Source organism: Meles meles, chromosome 2 (genome assembly GCF_922984935.1).
Source record: "Meles meles chromosome 2, mMelMel3.1 paternal haplotype, whole genome shotgun sequence".
NCBI classification, from domain to species: Eukaryota; Metazoa; Chordata; class Mammalia; order Carnivora; family Mustelidae; genus Meles; species Meles meles.
Genome location: NC_060067.1, coordinates 196,860,409 through 196,883,066, shown reverse-complemented (window position 1 = coordinate 196,883,066; position 22,658 = coordinate 196,860,409). Strand labels below are relative to the sequence as shown.

Below are 22,658 nucleotides of genomic sequence, written 5' to 3'. Positions count from 1 at the left end.
TTCTCGTAGCTTCTGTGATACCGCATTCACCTTGGCTCTCTTCCTGACTCTTTGGCAGTAACTTGACTCATCTGTTGACTTAACTTTCTCCTGCTGATCCCTCCCCATTGCCTCTACTCAGAACTCTGCTCTTTTTTGGAATAGAATTCCTCTGGGTTCTCTTATCAGCTCTCCTGGCTTCGGTCACGTTTTCTGTGCTATGTTACATTCTGCGTGCTCCCAAATCAATGTAGGTATATTTGATATATGGATATATATATAGATAGATATTTCTCTACCTTTGAGCTCCAGACAACTATGCAAAATCCATCCAGGTCCCTTTGGAACTTCTCCATCAGGGTGTCTCCCAGGTGCCTCAAACTTCACGGGTCTAAAACTGAGCCCATCGACTACCTTGGTTCTTTATTCTTGCATCCAGATTCAGTGGCTTAAGAGAACAGTTGGTATAAGCTCTCCTGATTCTAGACATGGACTTGGAAATTCTGGTGATTGTGCTTGGTGTTTTCATGCGGTTGCTTTCAGATGTCAGCTGGGGCTGTTTAAAAGCTCCACTGAGCTAGAAGTCCAAGGTGGCTCGCTCTCATGGCTGGCACTTACTGCTGTATGTTGGCCGGAACTCAACTGTGGCTGCTGACCAGAACATTCCATGGGGCTTGGACTTCTCAGAGCAGAGCAGCTGGTTCTGAAGAGAAGTATCCCAAGAGGGAGCATTCCAAGAGACCCCCACCCACCTCCCTCCATCAACCGTTAGTTTGTTCTCTGTCCTCTGTTGTTCAGAGTCTCTGATGGTCTGTCTCCCTCACTAAGAGAGTAGGTCGTAAAAGTTCCCATCACAAGAAGGAGGTTGTAATTACTTGAGGTGATGGCTGCCAACGAGACTCACCGTGGTGACTGCTCCACGCTGGGTACAAGTGTCAGGTTGTCACACTGTACTTTGAAACTATTGTAACGTTTTGTGTCAATTATGTATGAACAAAAAATTTTTTCAACTCCTGAGCACAGATTTTAAAACTATGTATATATGTGTGTGTACGTATATATACATACATGTGTATGTGTATATATATATGATTCGTCCTGTTGAAACAGAATAATTCCAGTGCTTTTCAACTTTACATTATTGTTCATTGTGTATGAATTTTCTCAAATACTGGACAATTTCAGAGAATTAAATTTTATAGCAAGTTGAAGATCGCCTATGATTTGAAGAAATGGGCTAAAAGGGCCGCAGGTGCCTTGCGTTTTTTTCAGTATAGTTTATATAATTTGAGTTGCAGTGTGCAATAGTTCCTTAACTAGGTGCCCTACAGATTTGTGTTCATTAAACTGTATTCGCAAAGTAGTTCTGTTTCAATTCCCCTCACTTGCGATGCAACCCTGTCTGTCCATCACGCTAAGTTACGGCATGCGGTTGTTTATAAAGAGAGACGTTCTCTTAGAGATCTCAGAGTCAGGGTATGAATCCAAAGTGATGTCATAGGCTTGGAGGGTGGGCTACTGATTGTCTGTAAATGCATAACCTTTCTTCCTGACATCATTATTTGTGCCTCTGCAGGACTTCAGATGATACTGTCATTCACCCTCCTCAACAATGGAGTTAGACTTTCACAGTTGTATTTCTTTTCGGCCTTTCCATTTTAATAATTATGGGCTTGTTTACTCACATCCTGTGCAGGCAGCAAAGTCATGATCTGGAATGGCAAAATAGTTAGTATTGAGCATCTGTGCTTTTTCTGATATCACAGAATAATTTTCAGACAGATACCAAACCTCCTGATAACGAGTATAATTTCAATATTCCATTTTGTCCTTATAACGTCTAGGGTTGGTAAATCATTATTTATACAATATCTCAGAGTTCAAGGCATGGTTAATACAGTACCTGAAAAATGCCAACTTTTTGGAAAAAATTTTCCTGATGTGTTTGCCTAGAAATGGGGGATCACCTAAGAAGGAGAGGAGTAACAATAATTTCAGGGATGTGACCTCTTTATGTGTTCACGCTCTGACAACCATATTTTAAGACGTTCACACTGTTGTGACACATCCTTACTGATGAAAGGGAAATTCACAGTTAGTAGGTAAAAAGACTGCTAGTGGCTCTCACATTCAGACGCAACAGGACATGTTGGAAAAAAATCTTCAAGATGATACCCTATTGTGTTAGAAGACATGGTACACCTCACTCTTACTGTGAAGGCTTTAATTGGTTTGATTCCTAACCTACACGCTTTGAGTTTAGAATAACTACAGGGCACTCTGTTGCCCTCTCTATTTTTTCCTCCATTTTTCCTCCTTTTCCTCTTAGTAAAACCTACAAACAACCTTCCCGTTTCCTATGATCATTCCCAGGTTCAGGCTCCGGGGGCTTAAGGATGGAGTGATCTCAGTGAGGGAGGACAGAGAGCACCAGAACTGGCCTTCCTTTTATTTCCTCTGAAGCCAAAGTGTTCTGGAATTCAGGACAGGATGAAAGACATCTGTGTCCTGGCTTTTATCTGGGAGGACTGATGAGCTTCAGAGGAAAAGGTTGCTCGAGTATTTACAAGTTTATCAAACTGTGTCAATGGCTCGCTGACTTCCAGGTGTGGTTCCAATCCATGAAGAGCATTTGAAAACGCTAACAGGATTGACCACACTTGACTTGGCCAAATGAGAGAGGAGCCGGGACTTGAAAAGCCGTAGTACAGAATTTAGAAAGACAAAGTCCCTTCACAGGACTATCGTCCCCTGACATTCACACTGGAGGCTTTTGCAAGAACGTTACACTAATCTAAGCCACCGGGTCAGCGGATTTAGGTAAAGGAAAGTCAGCCATGTCCCACTCCATCTCTGATTATAGTAAGAGGTCAGGTCTGCATCTGTCTTTTAGAAAAGATCCATTATAAGACTTTAATTCAAAACAAATTAATTCTTTTTTCTTTTTAAATATTTTATTTATTTATTGGAGAGAGAGAGCAAGCAAGCACAAGCAGGGGGGAAGGGTAAAGGGAGAGGGAGAGGCAGGCCCCCCTGCTGAGCAAGGACCCTGATGCGGGGCTCAATCCCAGGGCCCTGAGATCAGGACCTAAGCTGAAGGCAGACGCTTAACTGACTGAGCCACCCAGGCGCCCCAAAATATATTCATTCTAAATTGTGTAACAATTAGAAACAAATAGAACTGGATGGGCACTTTAAAGCAAGAGTCCTATTTCAGAGGAAAAGCTAGACTAGATGAGTGATCTTCAAGCTATTTCGTTCTTGGGCCTTGAGACAAAATAGGAATACAGATTTAAAATTAAAGTGTATTTCCTGCAACCATAAGACTCATAAATGTTTTGAAAACCTGTTTTCTTTTAAACGGAATTGTGCTCATAATTATGAGTTGTACCCATTTGACTAAAATCAACCTAATTATTCTATAGCTATGTGAACCATTTTTATAACTACTAAATATAAAAAGTGTACATGTATTGAAAAATACCTCTCCGAGTAAGGTGAATGGGGGCTTTCCCAAATAGTCCAGGTAGTCATGGATGGATATTATTACAAAAGCAAAGGAAAAAGATTCAGTATCAGTTTTATTCCTGTTTCTTTTTTTATAAACATAAATATAAGAAATCTTGCTGCAAAATAAGCAGATGGGAAGGAAAGGATTTTTTTAGAGTGATGCTGTTCAACTGTTTGAAATCCTTATTAGTCATATGTCAAGAATCACGTCGTGATCTATTTCTAAAAGGTGTGTTTAGCGGTCTGCAAGCCGTCAGCTCCGTCACTTGTCTTTGTCAGTCTTACTGAAAGCACAGAACTGACAACTACCTGCTTTCTCTTTTTTTTTTTTTTAAAGATTTTATTTATTTATTTGACAGAGAGAGATCACAAGTAGGCAGAGAGGCAGGCAGAGAGAGTGAGAGGGAAGCAGGCTCCCTGCCGAGCAGAGAGCCCGATGCGGGACTCCATCCCGGAACCCTGAGATCATGACCTGAGCCGAAGGCAGTGGCTTAAACCACTGAGCCACCCAGGCGCCCCCAACTACCTGCTTTCAAAAGTATTTGTTCCCAAGTCTTCCAAATCCACCCATTTCTCAGCTTCTGTTAAGTATATCCGTAAAGAGCATTCCCAAGGCTTAGCGAAACACTCCTAATTGTACCCGTTACTCTTTCTTTAACTTAGTGGCTCTGTTTAACCCGATATCCACAGAATGGCTTGGAAAATGGAACTTCTGTTCATTTTTCATTTACCTTTGTTGTTACAGCGTCTTTTGAACGCTTTTGTTGTAGCATATGTTTTAAATACCTCTAATTGGCTCATTTAATTTGTGGGAAATACTGGATAATTTCCTGGCAGAGCTAGGACTCATTAAAATGAAACTTTCTGTCAGAAAAAGTCTGACTGATTTCTTCAGTTCAAATGAAGTAATAATACATTTTGTCGCAGTCGTCACAGCTCTGAATTCCTTCTCTAAGGCGATAGCAGAGAGACAGGTTTGGCAGTTGGATTGAATAAGGCATCACTGCCTTTAATAGTTCTCACCTTATGGATGTTGTCTTCATAGTCATGAAACTTCTGCCGGTGGAAGGCGTTCTCTGGCAGCGGTTAGGATGGATAATGAGGTCACCAAACAGACATGTTCTCTCTCCCTCTTGAGAGCTTGTTTGGAGGTTCTAGCAGGGGAGCGCAGCTACTCGTATACCCTTGACCGAAGAACGGTCCTCTCCTCTATCGGGGAAGGTCGTCCTCTTCGACCGAGCGCGCAGCTTCGGGAGGGACGCACATGGAGCGGTGAGGGAGGAAGGGGACACCCGCCTAGCCAGCCAGATCAGCCGAATCAACCCTGGCGATCAATGGGGTGACAGATGTCGCAGCCAGATCGCCCTCACATCCTCTCTCTCCCTCTTGATGTCTCGGACTTCACAACCTACCAACAGTCTTAAATATTCCGATCTTAATGCCACACTTTGTCCTTGATAGAAATACATGCAAGACAGGGAAAGACACTAAAGCTCTCCCTTGGGATTATAGTGTCTCAAATAAAGGAGGCTTCGTCAACAAACTACTTTCAAGTTTGCCTTTGTTTGGCACATTAGAAGCTTTAAATGCTCAAGACAATGTGTCATAGTAAGATTCTGAATATGTGAGAGATATGCCCTTCTGTTGTAAAGAGAGTCTACATATGGGCATTGTTGAGGTTCTAGAAATTAATTCCCTTAAAACAGACTACTACTTTCCTCATTGAAAATATTCCCAAAATATGTAAGGAAGAAGGGAAGGAATGAGCGAGGGAGGAAGGAAAAAAAAGTCTTCATGTAGTCTTCATACCTAGGAGTATGACTCCTCTTATTTGAAGACTCCTGGACAAAATGACCTCCATGGGCACTTGAACTCTGAGATGCCATGATGTTATGATTAGTCAATCTTTTTCATTACAGGGAGACAAGAAAAAAATTATCTCAACTCCTACTGCCCCCATTCAGGCACATCCAATCAACCTTGGTTCTTCTGTCTCACAAATGAAAGAACCTTCTTTGAGAAAAGGAGCCACCTGTTTAATTGCTGTGGGACTAATTGGATAAGTGAACACACATAGTGATACAACGGTAGGCACACATATCATTTCTGTGAGAAAAACCTTAACCCCTTGAAATCAGCATATGGAGAAAACAACAAAGCAAAACCTGAGACCCTGCAAGTCACAACTTGATTACTATTTCCAAAGCTAATGCTTGGGCGGGGATGACGGCTGGGGAAACAAGGTTCTGTGATGAGCACCATTCTATGCCTACCAGCATTCAGAGCCCGGATGTGCTATTCCAGCTGCTAAAAACCATTTATAGCAGCTCTGCATGGGATCAGCGCCACTGAGTGGATTAGATCAGGAAAGCTTCAGAAAATAACAATAGGACTTGCTAATAACAATGAAGTATAATGATAGCCTTAGTGATGGACGAACTTGATGAGTGCGACCAAATGGGAACCACTTCCCTATGTAAATATGACATGTGTACCAACCAGTCTTTGTGGGGAAAAGGACTACTACTTTATTCAGTATTTTAAAAATAGTTTCATGTGGAAGTCAACCAAAACACAAGAACCTGTTAGGAATTGAGTATAAATTATTACTCAAGGAATTTCACATTACAGTATCCACGACAGGGCTTATTTCATAAGAACTGGGCATTTCTTTCTAATCGAAATAACTCCAGGGGCATCTGGGTGGCTCAGTTGGTTAGGCATATGCCTTGGGCTACGGTGGTGACCTCAGGGACCTGGGATCTGAGCCCATGTAGGGGCTCCCTGCTCAGCAGGGAGTCTGCTTCTCCCTCTGCCTCTCCCTCTGCCCCTCCCCCGCTTCCTGCTCCTGCGTGTGCTTGCTCTCTCTCTTTCAAATAAATAAAGAAAATCTTTTAAAAAAGAAATAAGTATAGAAAAACCTGTAACTTTATATCCTAAAACTGAAACCCAAGCAGAGTCTCTGGTGTGGTTCAATGGGTTACCACATCTGATTTTATATAAATTAGACAAATTCAAAACTTAATAATTTAAAATAATTTTTTTTAATAAAAAGCAAAGATTTTACTGATGACTATGTAAGGCACACAGTTTTGGAGTTCTGCAGACCCTACTTTGAATCTTGATTCTACCACTCACTTTGGGCAGGTAATTTATTTCTCTGAGCCTTAGTCTCTTCATCTCGAAATAATGTCAACCTCATGGATTTTTTTTTGAAATTCAAAACAGATAAATTAGGTGAAACTACTTAACATACCATAGGTCTTCAATAAAGTTAGCTCCATTTCTCCTTTTTCTCTCTTTAATCTTTTCATTAAAAACTAATTTATGGGGGCACCTGGGTGGCTCAGTGGGTTAAGTCTCTGTCTTCCGCCCAGGTCACAGTCTCAGCGTCCTGGGATTGAGCCCTGCATCAGGCTCTCTGCTCAGCAGGGAGCCTGCTTGCCTCTCCCTCTCTGCCTGCCTCTCTGCCTATTTCTGGTCTCTCTCTCTCTCTCTGTCTGTGTCAAATAAATAAATAAATAAATAAATCTTGAAAACAAAAAAAAACTAATTTCTGGGGGCACGTGGATGGCTCTGTTGGTTGAGCCTCCAACTCTTGATTTCAGCTCAGGTCATGACCTCAGGGCTGTGAGATCAAGTCCCATGTCCTCCACACTGAGCACAGAGCCTGCTTAAGATTCTCTCTCTCTCCCTGTCTTTAAAAAACAAAGAAACAGGGGCGCCTGGGTGGCTCAGTGGGTTAAAGCCTCTGCCTTCGGCTCAGGTCATGATCCCAGGGTCCTGGGATCGAGCCCCGCATCGGGCTCTCTGCTCAGCAGGGAGCCTGCTTCCTCCTCTCTCTCTCTGCCTGCCTCTCTGCCTACTACTTGTGATCTCTGTCTGTCAAATAAATAAATAAATAATCTTAAAAAAAAAAAAGAAAGAAACCTTATAAAAACAAACAAACAAAACTAATTTATGACATATGTAGGTGGTCATTGCAAAGAAACATCCAAAATGTATAGTAACATTTGGCCTCAGGTATTTAAAATTCCATATGAATCAGAAAGATATCTGATTGGAGAGAAAATGAACATAATCTCTGAGTAGTCGGATTATATTTTTTTAATCTTTGTTTTTAGCTCTGTGTTCTAATTTTGCTAGAGTGAATATGTATTACTGCCATAAAATAAATATTTGGTATTTCAGTGAATGATGTGGTGTATAATCTATGAGCCAATACATAAAAAATTACAAGGATTACTATAAACCAATTTTTAATTTCTTTTAACATTATTTATTTATTTGACTGACAGAGATCACAAGTAGGCAGAGAGGCAGGCAGAGGGAGTGGGGTGGGGGGAAGCAGATTCCCCACTGAGCAGAGATCCCGACGCGGGACTCGATCCCAGGACCCCGGGACCATGACCCAAGCTGAAGGCAGAGGCTTTAGCCCACTAAGCCACCCAGGCGCCCCTTTAATTTTTATTCCCTGGAGCATATCATAATATTATATTATTAGTTAAAGAAAAGCAGGCCCGGTAGCTGCCGTGGTTATGGACATCAAGAGAAAAGAGGAGGTGGGATTGTAAATAATGAGGTTTTGTTAAGCTTCCTTGTACAGCCCCTCCTGCCTCATCCCCGGGTTCTGGCAACTATATCCCATCTCGTCCCTCCACTTCCAGGCTTCTCACTGTGGTAGACCCCCTCAGCTGCAGAGTAGGCGTTCCGAGACCCCCAGTGCATGCCTGAAGCCACGGATCCTACTGAAATTTATATATACTGTGCTTTTTCCTATACGTACCTACCCAGGATAAAGTTTAATTTATAAATTAAGTGCTATGAGAGGTTAACAACAGTAAGTAAGCACAAAATCGAATAGTTACAGCAATACTATATATTAAAGTTATGTGAAGGTGGTCTCTCTCTCTCTCAGAATATCTCACTCTCCTTACTCACCCTGCTGTTTGCCGTAAATGGGGTGGGGGGGGGGATGCCCCTGTGGAGAGATGAAGCGAGGTAAACCATGCGGGCCTTGTGATGTGGTGTTAGGCTACTTTTGACTTTCTGAGGATACGTCAGAAGGAGGATCACCTGCCTTCACACCACAGCCGACGTCAGGTAGCTGAAGCAACAGAAAGTGAAGCCAGGGAGACTGCGGCTACTGTGTGTCCTTAATGTCCTTGAATATGACTTCATCTCACCTTCAGCCAAATGGTCTCCCTTTAACGTATAACTCCTTTGCAACCAAGGGTTCACTTGTCCTTGTAGCAGACGGTAGGCCGGGTAGAAGACAATCCCAGCATTTACGGGTACTCTACTTCAAATTCACATTTATCTATAAGCATGAGTTCATTCTGAATTATTCTAGACCCCAGTGGCATAACCTGGATATCTGCCATACTCCTCTGTGATCACACAAGGCACTTTCCTTAGTAATCTGGAATTCTGTTTCTCCTACGATAAACACACGTGCCTGCATGTACACACACACACACACACACACACACACAGAGGCATACACCACACAACACAGGAAAAGTAAGTGCTTTTATGGCATTGAAATACAATTTGCCCATATTAAGTCAAATTCAAGTATCTATTTTTTAAGTCTTTATTTAAATTCCAGTTAGTTAACATACAGTGTAATACTAGTTTCAGGAGTACGATATACTGAATCATCACTTCCGTACATCTCCAGGTACTCATCACAAGTGTCCCCCCACCACTTAACCCCTCGCCTATTCCCCCAGTCCCCAGCCCCCTCCCCGCTGATAACCATCAGTTTGTTCTCTAGAGTTAAGAGTCTGCCTCTTGGGGGGCGCCTGGGTGGCTCAGCGGGTTAAAGCCTCTGCCTTTGGCTCGGATCATGATCCCAGGGTCCTGGGATCGAGCCCCGCATTGGGCTCTCTGCTCGGCAGGGAGCCTGCCTCCTCCTCTCTTTCTCTCTCTGACTACTTGTGATCTCTGTCAAATACATAAATAAAATCTTTTAAAAAAAAAAAGAAAGAAAGAAACGAATGATAGTAGAGAGGGAAGAAATATGAAGTTGGGGTGAGAAGAATGAGTGCAAACTTAAAATTGAAATTAAAAAAAAAAGAGTCTGCCTCTTGGTTTGTTTCCCTCTCTCTCTTTCTTTTTCCACTTTACTCATTTGTTTCATTTCTTAAATTCCACGTGAGAGTGAAATCCTATGGTATTTGTCCTTCTCTGATTGACCTATTTCACTTAGCATGATACTCTCTAGGTCCATCCACATCATTGCAAATGAGAAGATTTCCTTATTTTTACGGCTGAATAGGAATTGCATTGTGTATGTATACCACATTCTCTTTTCCCAGTCATCGGTCAGTGGACACCTGGACCCCTTCCGTAACTTGGCTATCGTAAATAATGCTGCAGTGAATGCCAGGAGGAGTGTATCCCTTCGACTTACTGTTTCTGTATTCCGTGGGTGAATACCTAGTAGTGTGATCACTGGATCGTAGTATCATTTTATTTTTAATTTTCTGAGGAGCCTCCATACCGTTTTCCAGAGTGGCTGCACCACTTTGCACTCACTCCCACCCGGTGCAGGAGGGCACCTTTTTTTCACGTCCTCACCAACATCTGTTGTTTCTTGCACTGTCGATTTTAGCCAGTCTGACAGGTGTGAGATAATGTCTCATTGTGGTTTTGATTTGCGTTTCCCTAATGATACGTGACGTTGAGCATCTTTTCATGTGTCTGTTGGCCATCTGGGTGCCTTTGCAAAGGTGTCTTTCGTGTTGGAGACCAGACTGTTAAGCTGGCCTTCAGGGCCTTCCACAAACTGATCTCATTCTCCCTTTCCAGTCGTATCTTCTGTTACTCCCACGACAAACCCATTACTGTCTCCCATTCACTCAGTATACACTGATGGCCAAATGCTTTATATACGTTGCCTTATGTAATTCATACAATAGTTCTGTGATTGCATTGTTATCACCCCCATTTTACAGATGAGGTTTAGAACCAGAGATTTAATATTTTCCTGAAGAGCAGGGCGCCTGTGTGGCTCCATGGCTTAAGCCTCTGCCTTCGGCTCAGGTCATGATCTCAGGGTCCTGGGATCGAGCCCCACGTCGGGCTCTCTGCTTAGCAGGGAGCCTACTTCCCCCTTTCCCTCTGTCTGCCTCTCTGCCTACTTGTGATCTCTGTCTGTCAAATAAGTAAATAAAATCTTTAAAAAATTTTTTTTCCTTAAGAGCACCAGCCAGTTATTGACAGAGCCTGGATTCAAACCCAGTTTGACTGACTCCAAAGCCAGTTTTCCTAACTTCTTTTCTAGCCATATGGATCTCTTTTTTCACCATAACTGCAGCACATAGCCAATTACACATCCATGGTTTGTTTGTTTGTTTTAAAGATTTATTTATTTATTTGAGAGAGAGAATCTCAAGCAGACTCCCCACTGACCATGGAGACTGACGTGGGCCTCGATCTCACGACCCTGAGACCATGACCTGAGTCAAAATCAAGAGTCGGACGCTTAACTGACTGAGCCACCCAGGCACCCCTGCACTCTCAAGTTTTTAATCATGATGTTTACACCAAGTCAAAAACCTTACCCTACCTGTCCTTCAAAGTTTACCTCGGAGTTTAACACTTCTGTGAACTTTCAGCCACTAGCCTACAGTGATACCGTAACCTTCTTCTGACCTGTAACTATATACGGCTTTAGATCATCCTTAAGCTCATCAAATTCATGGTGTTGTTTTCCCAGCAATATAATTAGTTGCTTGATGGCAGAAACCATGGAAGCCAGGGTAGATAAGCAGACAATCTCTAAGATTCTGTTCTTTGGTTTATATTTCTATCTCGTGTATGTCCCTGGTAAATGCTCAAACATGGATTCAGTGTTAAACTAATAACTTTTCATAATAGAAAACTCTGTCCTCCTGTCATTAGAGTAAGATAGTTCACAAGTCTGTGATTGAAATTAAACTCTTTAAATTTTCATTTGACGACTCTGGAGGCTCTTTTGTAGTTGACCCTACATAATACTTTGTAATACCTAAATTCGTACTCAGAGTAACATTAAAAAAAATCATAGGAAGTCACCTTTGTGACTTTAAGTAGTTTGAATGGACAGAGGATAATTTTCCAGTTTCATCCTGTCCCTCAGCCTTCATGGGCCTTCTCTGAATAAAAAACAATGTGGCTTTATTTCTATTTAAGGCAAATTGTAAAGCCTCTATCACATGCCCTGTCAGAACAGTGAGAAAGAACCTTAGCAAAGAGGGAGGGAGGGGAGGGGCCATACCCAAAAATATGAGTCTTGGATCTGTTTCCTAAAATCAGGAACTGGCAGGGACTTAGGGAGGACAGAGGTTTTGTTCTTGGTTATAGGTCATTGAAAGGGGTAATGCAAGTATGCTTGGTGAGGCTATGAGTGAGTTTGAGGTGAGGGCCAAAAGAAAGAGAAACATTATGGCAGCCTGCTTCCCTATCTTTGAGAGACTCTGAACTTATCCCTCCCTCCCTCCCCCGCCTAATGTCCCCACTACCCGTTCTCTAACTCCTTTCCAGCATCTTGAGTTTTTATTCAATCTAACGCAGAGTTCAGAGGGAACTACATGAATCCGTGCCATTGATTGGTTTTGTTGTTTGCTTAAAGATTGATTTGGAGATCTCCATAATCCATTCTGCCTTAATTTACACTTTGCAGTGCTATGGTATGTTTAGAAGGACTGATTAGTAACAGACTTAATCTCTCCCAAGAAATAACAAGACATATATTTGTAAGATAATTACATTTCAAGTGATCCAGAAAGACGGTAGGTGTGAAAAGAGTTTCAGTAATAGGCATACCTTGGGGGAAGTCAAAGGATTTTTACTTTAAATATCTTAAAGAATGTGCTAAATCAGAATTCGTTGAACAACAGTAGCTCACAGAAAAGCTTTTAAAGTGAAAATTATATTGAAACCTTTCATTTATCAGAAGAAAGAATGCCTGAGCATTTAGTGAAAAGAACTTCTGAAAGCTGAAAGCTGTTTTGTTGTTTGAGGCTTTGGGGGGGAGGGGGGAGAAAGGGAGGGCGTTGGTTGTTGTGGTTGTTGTTGTTTTAATTTCTCATCGTTTTTCAACGGATCTCTTCCATTCAGGAAAATTAGGTGGATTTACCCAAGAAAATAACACCATAGATTCTGGAGAACTTGATATTGGCCGAAGAGCGATTCAAGAGATTCCTCCTGGGGTCTTCTGGAGATCCCAGCTCTTCATTGATCAGCCACAGTTTCTTAAATTCAATATCTCTCTTCAGAAGGATGCATTGATTGGAGTATATGGCCGAAAAGGCTTACCCCCTTCCCATACTCAGGTAAAAGTAAGCTTTGTTGTCAATAAAATGCAAACTGCTACTTTGCATTTTAAAAGTTATCCCCTTTCTGAAGTTCAGCTGTTTAACTGTTGGACCACTTTTGTATTGATCTTTTACAGTGAAAAGAATTTTGAATGTAGGTTACACTTGAGGTTTTCAAATTAGTAGGAAGAACGGCATTTTCTTCCTGACTTGCGTTAATCGTTATTGATGGACTAAAATGTACTAAAATTTGTGAGTAACTGAATGAATATCGAACATCATCTGAGCACCTAGGAAAACATCATGGATTTTCCAAGTGGTTTACAAAGATTCTATGAGGATTTCAGAGGATCTTATTCTTTTCATGTAATAGATGCACATGGTATTTTCATCTCAAACATTGTATTCATGCTGTTGAAAATATATCGTATTTTTTCTACTTAATGCCAGACATACAAGGAAAGAAATTATGGGAACATAAACATAAATAGGATGATATGAACTTTATCAACTCAAACCACCATTTCCTCAGATAAAGGGGCAAGAGAATTTCCATAGATAACAAAGGCTGATCATCTACGTGTAGTTCTCAAAACAACTCAAATACCCTTCTGTCCTACATTCAAGGACCTTTAAAGTCAGTCAGCTTGCATGAAAATTATGTCACAGTAACAGTCACAGAGAGCTGCTATCAGTAATTCTGTAGGCTTTTTCATAATCTAATACTGGATCGGGGTATTTAAGTTGGAAACTGTGATTTAAAAGAGGTCCCATTTTTTTTTTTATTTTATTTATTTATTTGACAGAGAGAGAGGTCACAAGTAGGCAGAGAGGCAGGCAGAGAGAGAGGGAGAAACAGGCTCTCCCCTGAGCAGAGAGCCCGATGCGGGGCTCGATCCCAGGACCCTGAGATCATGACCTGAGCCGAAGGCAGAGGCCCAAACCACTGAGCCACCCAGGCGCCCCAAGAGGTCCCATTATTCTAGTGCCTTGGTGGCTCAGTCATCTGGGCGTCTGTCTTCCATTTGGGTCACGATCTCCGGGTCCTGGGATCGGGCCCCATGTTCAGACTCCCTGCTCAGTGGGGAACCTGCTTCTTTCTCTCCCTCTGCCTCTCTTTCCCCCTGCTTTTGCTCTCTCTCTCTCTCTCAAATAAATAAATAAAATCTTTTTTTAAATATTTTATTTATTTGACAGAGAGAAATCACAACTAGGCAGACAGGCAGGCAGAGAGAGAGGAGGAAGCAGGTTCCCCGCAGAGCAGAGAGCCTGATGCGGGGCTGGATCCCAGGACCCTGGGATCATGACCTGAGCCGAAGGCAGAGGTTTTAACCCACTGATCCACCCAGGCGCCCCAATAAATAAAATCTTAAAAATAAAAAAAAAGAGGTCCTGTTATGTCTAAGAGAAATTATTTGAATGACCTACTATAACATTGGAGCTCGGACTTTTCCTAGGGTCAGCTATTACGTTAGTCACACAGGAATTCCAAAAATGTAATAGATGGTTAATTAACACTGACAGTCTGGTGAGCCTGAAGTTATACTTGATAACCAGTTTATTTACCCATAGAATTCCATGCAGATTTTAATTTGATTTATGAGATGCAAACTGGAGGATTTTCAGGTGTGTTTTAGAGTATGCAATTTTCTGAGAAATGCTTTTTCTATAACCTAGGAATATAAGTTCTAAAGAAAAATTGATCATATACCAATAAAAGAATCATATCTTTTATTTAAAGAAAAAGGAGAAAGAAATTTAAATGTTATGTCACTGTAGATCAGAGAAAGTTTCGTATACATATATAAATTATATGGCTATGAAATCTTTGAATATCATGCTTTGGTACATTCATTTTTCTGATAACATTTTTCATATCTACATTATTAAAGTAAATGTCTTTGATCCTTGAACATTAAGTACTCCCCATTGCGGGGGCGCCTGGATGGCTCAGTTGGTTAAGCGTCTGCCTTCGGCTCCGATCATGATCCCAGGGTTCTGGGATCAAGCCCCACATCAGGCTTCCTGCTCAGTGGGAAGCCAGCTTCTCCCTCACCATCTGCCTGCTGCTCCCCCTGCTTGTGCTTTCTTTCTCTCTGTCAAATAAGTAAGTTTAAAATCTTTAACAAAAAATAAATACTCCCCATTGTGTGCCCGTGTCCAGTTTAAACTTCTGATTGCAATTATGTTTGACACCTGTTTATGTTGTAGGTGATACAGAGCATGAAATAATAACCAGATTGTCTCAAGTAGAAGTCGATCTCTCTAACTTCACTGAAAGCAGAGAGATTGCGTTTATATCAATAGTCCGGTGAAACAGAGAAAAATAACTTTTTCACTGGAACCAGATACATGTTTAAATCACTTTTTTTGTAACTGAAGAAACATACCTCCAAAGCTAATACGCGCAACAGTGAGCACAGAATCTATACAGTCCAGAAAATAAATTCAAAAGAAAATTGTTGTGTACTTTAAAGATTTATTTAAAGATTTAGGGTTGACTCTTTCCAAGTTCTATATACCATATGAGATTAGGGAAATAAAAAGTGCGGTTTCAGGTTTTCCCATAATTCTTCTGGTATTTAAATACAATATACATGATATCCACTTTTCCTTCCTACCACAATATATGTGTTTAACTAGATGACAGCTTTTCTGAAGCTCCACAGTTATTAGCGTTCCTTCTTCTGGTTTATTCAAGATCAGCAGAGCAAACAACTGTTTCTGAGTTCCATGTTTAAACATGAAATATGCTATAAAGCGGCCCAAACTGAACATTTCTCTGTTTCTGGGGAACGTTAAATAAATCAACCTGAAATAATTAAAATTGGCCAGCCATTCAGAATAGTCACTTGAGTTTTGAAAGTCTTTGTGACCCTTTATAAAACTGTCCATTTGATTGTTGCCAAGGAATCAATTGACTTTCTTCTCCCTGATGCCCAATTCATTCTCCTGGACAGTTAGAAGCCTGAGGAAGCAATTTAACGCTTTACAGTTAACAGTGTACTGACTATCGTTTAAGTACGTTTGCATGAAGGCTGCTTCCGAATGGTAGCTAGAGACCTGAGTTCTGGAAGCCTACACCCCTAGCACTCTGTGACCTTGTGACCCTGAACAAATCACTTCACTTCTCTGCATCTGTGTCTGTCCAGAAAATGAAACCGTTGGATCAGATGATGTCTAAAATCTCTCCTTCCTCTGTATGCCAATGATTTACAGCAAGACCATGCCACCACCACAAAGTTGATTTAAAAATGGGACCCCTGAGGGCCTCAGTGTGTTAAGCGTCTGCCTTCGGCTCAGGTCATGATCTCGGGGTCCTGGGATCGAGTCCCTTATTGGGCTCCCCACTCAGTAGGGAGTCTGCTTGTCCTTCTGCCCCTCCTAGTATGCACTCGCTCTATCTCTCTCTCTCTCAAATTAATAAATAAAATCTTCAAAAGGAAATACAGCTAAGTATTCATAGATTGAGTTCTCATCCTTTTTTAAAAGATTTTATGTATGTATGTATGTATGTATGTATGTATGTATTTATTTATTTATTTATTTATGAGAGTGAACAAGTCGGAGGGAGAGGGAGAATCAGACTCCTCACTGAGTGGGGAGCCCATGTGGACCCTGAGATTATGACCTGAGCCACCCAGATGCCCTAATTCTCATCCTTTTAATAACTGAATTGAGTTAAGCATATGGAGATAGCATAACTGCTCAGAAATGAACCAGTAGGATAGCTTTATCAAGTCTAACCTTTGTTTCATGATCACTTCCCGAAAGTGGCAAGACTGAATGTTATCCGAAAAATAGTTTAAGATCCTAAGACTTGCCCCCACAAAAAAAATCCATGTCTCCAGGTAATGAACAGGCATTACAGAGTAAAGCCAGTAGCCCAAGTCTGTTCATAAGTGATTGCTTTATACTTTACACCTGGAGAACAAAGGTTTTAAATATTTTTGTTCTGTATCATTTGTTTACTTAATGTAGATATAGGCTTAGGGTTAAATAGAGGACTTGTCTTCACATATTTGAATAGCCCTCCTGAAGGCCAGTGTGAAATGCCCTCCAGGAGAGCCTAGGCAGATTCTCAGCCACTATGGCCTACCCCCCCTACTGTCCCCCCACTTACCCCCCACTACCCTCCCTCCAGACCCTGCAAGCCCAGCCTCATTTTATTGTTCACAGTATGATGCAAATGGTGATTCCCACAATGAAGGTGGGGAGCTTGAAAGACCAGTTAAATCTCAAAGTTTCCTCCCTTTCAGTCTTTCAGTTACTGAGTTTACTATCAGAGGAGAAAAATGTTTATATGCAAAGGAGCCATAAAAAGAAACTTCTCCTTGCCTCTTTGCCATGCTAATATAAATATTTAAACCTGATGAGAAAAACGAATGGCTTATTTGAGATACAGTCACCTTTAGAAAATGCTGCATTCATTTTCCTCTGATAATTTTGGAATACAATTCCAGTGAAATTTTTGCAGGTGAAATATCCACACTAGTGATTATTTTCATCCTTGTAAGATAGAAATGAAAAAAAGTTACTGAATGCTAACCGAGTTATGACTTTTTTGTGTGTGTATTTCTCATCGCTACATGATGTCATGAGATAGTTTTACTACACGAAAAAGTAACAAAAAATGCTTTTACATTTAAATAAAAACTTTAATATGTTGGAAACTGAATCAGATATTCTAAATTCTATCCAGTAGTAACGTTAGAAGTCTGCGATCATTTCGGTGGCGACACATTTAATCATGAATCTCGGAATCCCAAAGGCTGATTTTATTCCAATTTGATTGTATTAAGGGATTCATATAATAAACTTCTCTTCCAACAGAGCTCTGATAAAATTCCATTTCAGAAATCTCTCAGAAAGTAGAATATTGGTGATTCACAGAGATAGTGCTATAAACTTATATATATATATTTCACTGTAGTGTATTTTTCACCCTTAGGAATAAAGTAAAACCGGGTAAGAGTCTATAGAAACTGAATCACTCCACTTTTAAGGAACTTTTGTCCAACAAGTTTATTAAAACCATGTTGGAAAGTCTTGGCAGCCTCTTTGAAACTCACTGTGTTATCTCTGGCTACAGAGCCTTTCTCTTACCAGTCACCTTCCGTATTTTTAATTATCTTTAAATCCTCCAGTTGCATTCTAGCTACCCAGTGCTCATGATTGATCTTACTAAACCAAAAATTAAGCTTAATGACATCAACTTCATAATAAGAACTGGGCAGAGTTCCAGCCATCCCCTCAGAACGCCTCTGTTGTTGCATTATCGGGAGTGGTGAATTTTTTGGACTTGAATTTTTTGGCCAGTACAGAGATGTACAGGCATCTTGATACTGGTTTTTAGTTTCACCATAACTGAGGGCAAAGCCATGAGTTTGTCCCTGGTGCCTGGGATGATAATATCAGGGTCACAGAGAGGAGCACGGTGAGTGGTAGGAAAGCCCTGAGCTTCCTTACAAACCAACTCCACCGCTTACAAGGGATCGAACCCTCCTCGAGCCCCTCAGGGGTTGGTTTACTTCATCCTTACAGTGGAAATACCAACGCCATCCTAGAAAGGTGGCTACGAGGATTCGGGTTCAGTATTGAGTATTCAGTAAGGATAGAGTGCTTATCGTGACAGTTGTCACTGCACACAGATTAAGTAGGAGACGACCTGAAGAGAGGATCTCCAGGTCTAGAATTAGATTGCCAGATTTGAAATGTTGCCGGTTCATGGTTGTATCCACACACGGCCTGCACTCATCCAACTCTTTATCAGTTGCTAGGTTTAGCTCTATCTCTGGAAACCGATCACCCACTAAGGGGAAAATGGTTTGTGAAGTTTGTACACGGCAGCAGTGTGCAGTGGGCAGGGTTAGATCATGGTGGTTATCACTGGTTAGTGGTTAGATCATCAGGATGATGGAAATGCTCTGCGTAGAGGGACCTGTCCATCAGGAACCATTTCCTGACGTTGCCTTTTTTTTTTTTTTTAAGATTTTATTTATTCGTTTGACACAGAGAGAGAGAGATCACAAGTAGGCAGAGAGAGAGGAATGGAAGCAGGCTCCCTGCTTAACAGAGAGCCTGATGTGGGGCTCGATCCGAGGATCCTGAGATCATGACCTGAGCCGAAGGCAGAGGCTTTAACCCACTGAGCCACCCAGGCACCCCCTGACATTCTGTTTATCAGAGCAGAGGGGAGTCTTTGGAACAAAAAAATAAAATAAAATAAGTAAACAAAGCGAGAAGCAGCTACAACTGAAATGCGGCCAGGCACTAAACCTCTGTCCTTGTCCTGCCCCTCAGTATGACTTTGTCGAGCTCCTGGATGGCAGCAGGTTGATCGCAAGAGAGCAGCGGAATCTGCTAGAGCCCGAAAGGGCAGGGCGGCAGGCGAGATCCGTCAGTCTGCATGAGGCTGGCTTTATCCAGTACTTGGATTCCGGAATCTGGCATCTGGCTTTTTACAATGATGGGAAGAACGCGGAGCAGGTGTCTTTTAATACCATCGTCATAGGTAAGAACGGTCTTCAAAGGCATCTTTTTCCCGGGCTGCAGCCTAAACAGGGTGTCGAATGGAAACTCGGTTGTCTTCTCTGATTGGAGTGACTCCTAGGTTGAAACGTGAGACATATTTTTAAATCGTTTATTTATGAATATGTGACATCCTGTGAAGCGTTGGGAGGACCTGTTCTTTGGAAGTATCCTGGAGCACGGTGCTTCTTGAAAATGGTTAAAAACATCTGCATTTGTGACGAGCACTGGGTATTAAAATTGACTAATGAAACTTTGAACGCTACATCAAAAACTAGGTGCTATACAGTGGCTAACTGAACATAATAAAAAAATAAAATAAAATATAAGAAAAAATCTGCATTTCAGATGGTAGTGCTTTGCTTTTACTACTCGAATAATCTGAGATCAATGAATCCTTTTTTTGGTGATGGAGCGGGCCATCCATCATTCCTTCCATGCTAAGCTAAAACGATCAAAGAGGCACAGTTCACCTCGTGTGAGGAGCAAGCCGCACCCTAAGTGTTCCTCTTCTCTCTTTTCTTCAGAGTCAGTGGTGGAATGCCCACGAAATTGCCATGGAAATGGAGAGTGTGTTTCTGGAACTTGCCATTGTTTTCCGGGATTTTTAGGTCCGGATTGTTCCAGAGGTATGCATGTTAGAGCCTTTTCTTAAGCCACTAGAAATAAGCTGTAGAAAGATGAGGAATGCAGAAAATCAGCAAGCCCAGAAAGGAACGGGGAGAAATCCTGCAAACTCCTCGTTCCGACAACGCGTCGCCTTTCTCTCAGGGTCTCGCCCGAGAAGGTGGCCGTTAATGCCTCTGTCCTGTCTTATTTCACAGCAGCCTGTCCGGTGTTGTGTAGTGGCAACGGGCAGTACTCCAAGGGCCGCTGCCTCTGCTTCAGCGGCTGGAAGGGCACCGAGTGCGACGTGCCCACCACGCAGTGCATCGACCCGCAGTGCGGGGGGCGTGGCATCTGCATCATGGGCTCCTGCGCCTGCAACTCGGGGTACAAAGGAGAGAACTGCGAAGAAGGTAAACGTGCCAGTGTTTGCAGAAGCCCGTGCTTGGCTTCCGAAGGAGATGAGCTTTGCAGTCTTCGCTCAGGCGGGTGCATGTGCTCACACGCCTCCTCCTGAAAGCAGCTTGGATCTCCTTAGTTAAGGCCGCATGGTTTTGTTCACATTTTAACCTATAAAAGGCGCAAATGCCAGAGAGCCCCTTTGCTTTCAGTCGGGTGAATCAGTCCTTTTTTCCCCCCCCACTCTGAGGAAAGAAGCAGATATATGTGTCTTGAAACCAGCAGTGGACTCTTGTTGTTTTGTTTTGTTTTATCTTCGCTTTTTTGTGTTTTAAGGTTTGTTTTGGTTTGTTTTTTTGTTTTGGGTTTTTTGTTTTTGTTTTTGTTTTTTACAGTTTTTCACACTGACGCCAGCTTGTAAGTCTAGCATTTGGGCGTCTTGAGGAAGATGTACTCACTCACATAATACGCGAGTGGAAAAAAGTACGCCCTGGGCTTGTTCTATGACTGTATGTAATCATGATCGTCAAGATGCTATACTGTAAAGTGCAGTTGAATTGTTTTCTTCCAAAAGCAGAAAAGCCCCATTTCTGTTCTTCAATCAAATTGATTTTATTGATCTGCCCACAGAAAGTAATGCAATTAAGTCTCTGGAATTAAATTTTCAGGCCATTGACCCTACAAGTGTAAAGTTTTATTGAGTCAAATTGCTAAATTAAATCTCGTCATCTAAAGCACATTAAAGTGAATTAAGAAGGATAGAGAGTATGCAACTCATTTATTTCTCAAACAGTTTGAGGGTCCCACACAGCTGCGGGGATTCAGTGGTTGTGGATTAGGTCAACCCATACAATTTCGTTACAGAGGAGCCAATACTTATTACTATCTGATTAAGCAGAACAGAGAGCAATGGCCTGAAATCTCAGGAGCATATATGTGTGTAATTCGTGAGAATTACGTATCCTTGCAAGAGTTTCCATTACCTAAATGGCATGATCCTGAATGCCTCATTGTATGATCCCTTTGCATTTCAAGTGGTACGGAAAACGTTGAGTCTCCAGAAGTTTCATATACACCAGACTGGGCTTTAATTCCTTATCCTGCATGCACTACATATGTGAGACACCTTCTAGATTTAATTATGAAATTGTTCTCTTTTCTGTCTACTGCAGCTGACTGTCTGGACCCCGGATGTTCCAATCACGGCGTTTGTATCCACGGGGAATGTCACTGCAGCCCGGGGTGGGGCGGTAGCAATTGTGAACTAGTGAAGACCATGTGTCCAGACCAGTGCTCTGGTCACGGAACGTACCTTCAGGAGAGCGGGTCCTGTACCTGTGACCCTAACTGGACTGGCCCAGACTGCTCAAACGGTAAGGCGCATAAGAGCAGGATGATTGGCTGCTTAATATCGTGTAGCTAAAGATGAAGATATTTTAATTTCTAAAAACACACTTATTTAATAGATTTTATTAAAGTTATGATTTATAGAAATACATGCTCCAAGTAATGAAATTCCATTGCCTTATAAGAAGGAACAGGCTAGGTCAATTCGTCATTAAAATTCCTCCTTTAGCAGCGTGGTGAAGAATAATATTTCATTTGTGCAAAACACTCCGTCTTCCTAACTCTCAAGGCCTGTGTAGAGCATGGGGACTTAAAAACGCCCGTTATCTCGTAACAGAGAAGCCTCAGTTGAAAAAGTATTTGACGCCATAAGGCTAAGCAGGATCACAAAAGAGTATACAGATACAGATATTAGGATGTGCAGAATGGTCCGACACCAATTATTTTTTAATTATAATAGTATGATTGTAATAAAAATGGCAGGTAGTAATTTTTTTCCCATTAGTCAGTTTGTTACTGAGTAGTAGCTCTGTGCATGGCATGGAGATGAGCCCCATGAGAGTAAAGAATCATTCTTACCCTCTAGGATAGTGACTTTTTTTTTTCAGATTCTTGACCGTGACCTACAGCCTCAAGCAGTTTTACACTGTGACCTCCTGTGCGTACACCTAGACCCACATAAGTGAAACAAAGCTTTACAAAGTGGTACACACAGATACTTTTCTCCAAGTATATTCTATTTTTTTTAAAAATATTGGTTGTAGCCCATGAAATAACTCCATGACCACATTCTTCCAACAATGTGAAAAGGTTCTGTTCTCATCTAGAAGACTACATACAGTTTAATTGGGGAGATGAGATTGAACATACATGAAATATTTAGAAGCCAATACATCCCAGTTTAATCTTTTATTGCATATCACATGAAATAATATGTAAATAAAATCAACGTTCAGAGGAGCGCTCCTGCCTTGATGCACA

General features: G+C 41.6%; 1 protein-coding gene across 4 annotated transcripts in view; it reads left to right on the top strand.

Annotated features, from left to right (window-relative positions):
• TENM3 (teneurin transmembrane protein 3) overlaps positions 1 to 22,658 on the top strand; it is a 598,389-nt gene that overhangs the window by 469,651 nt on the left and 106,080 nt on the right. For all 4 annotated transcript variants that reach the window (XM_045997095.1, XM_045997094.1, XM_045997093.1 and 1 more), the window contains 5 exons: positions 12,598 to 12,812; positions 19,098 to 19,308; positions 19,853 to 19,954; positions 20,150 to 20,344; positions 21,503 to 21,703. In XM_045997095.1, the coding sequence (XP_045853051.1) occupies positions 12,598 to 12,812; positions 19,098 to 19,308; positions 19,853 to 19,954; positions 20,150 to 20,344; positions 21,503 to 21,703 (924 nt within the window). The remainder of the gene's footprint in view (positions 1 to 12,597; positions 12,813 to 19,097; positions 19,309 to 19,852; positions 19,955 to 20,149; positions 20,345 to 21,502; positions 21,704 to 22,658) is intronic.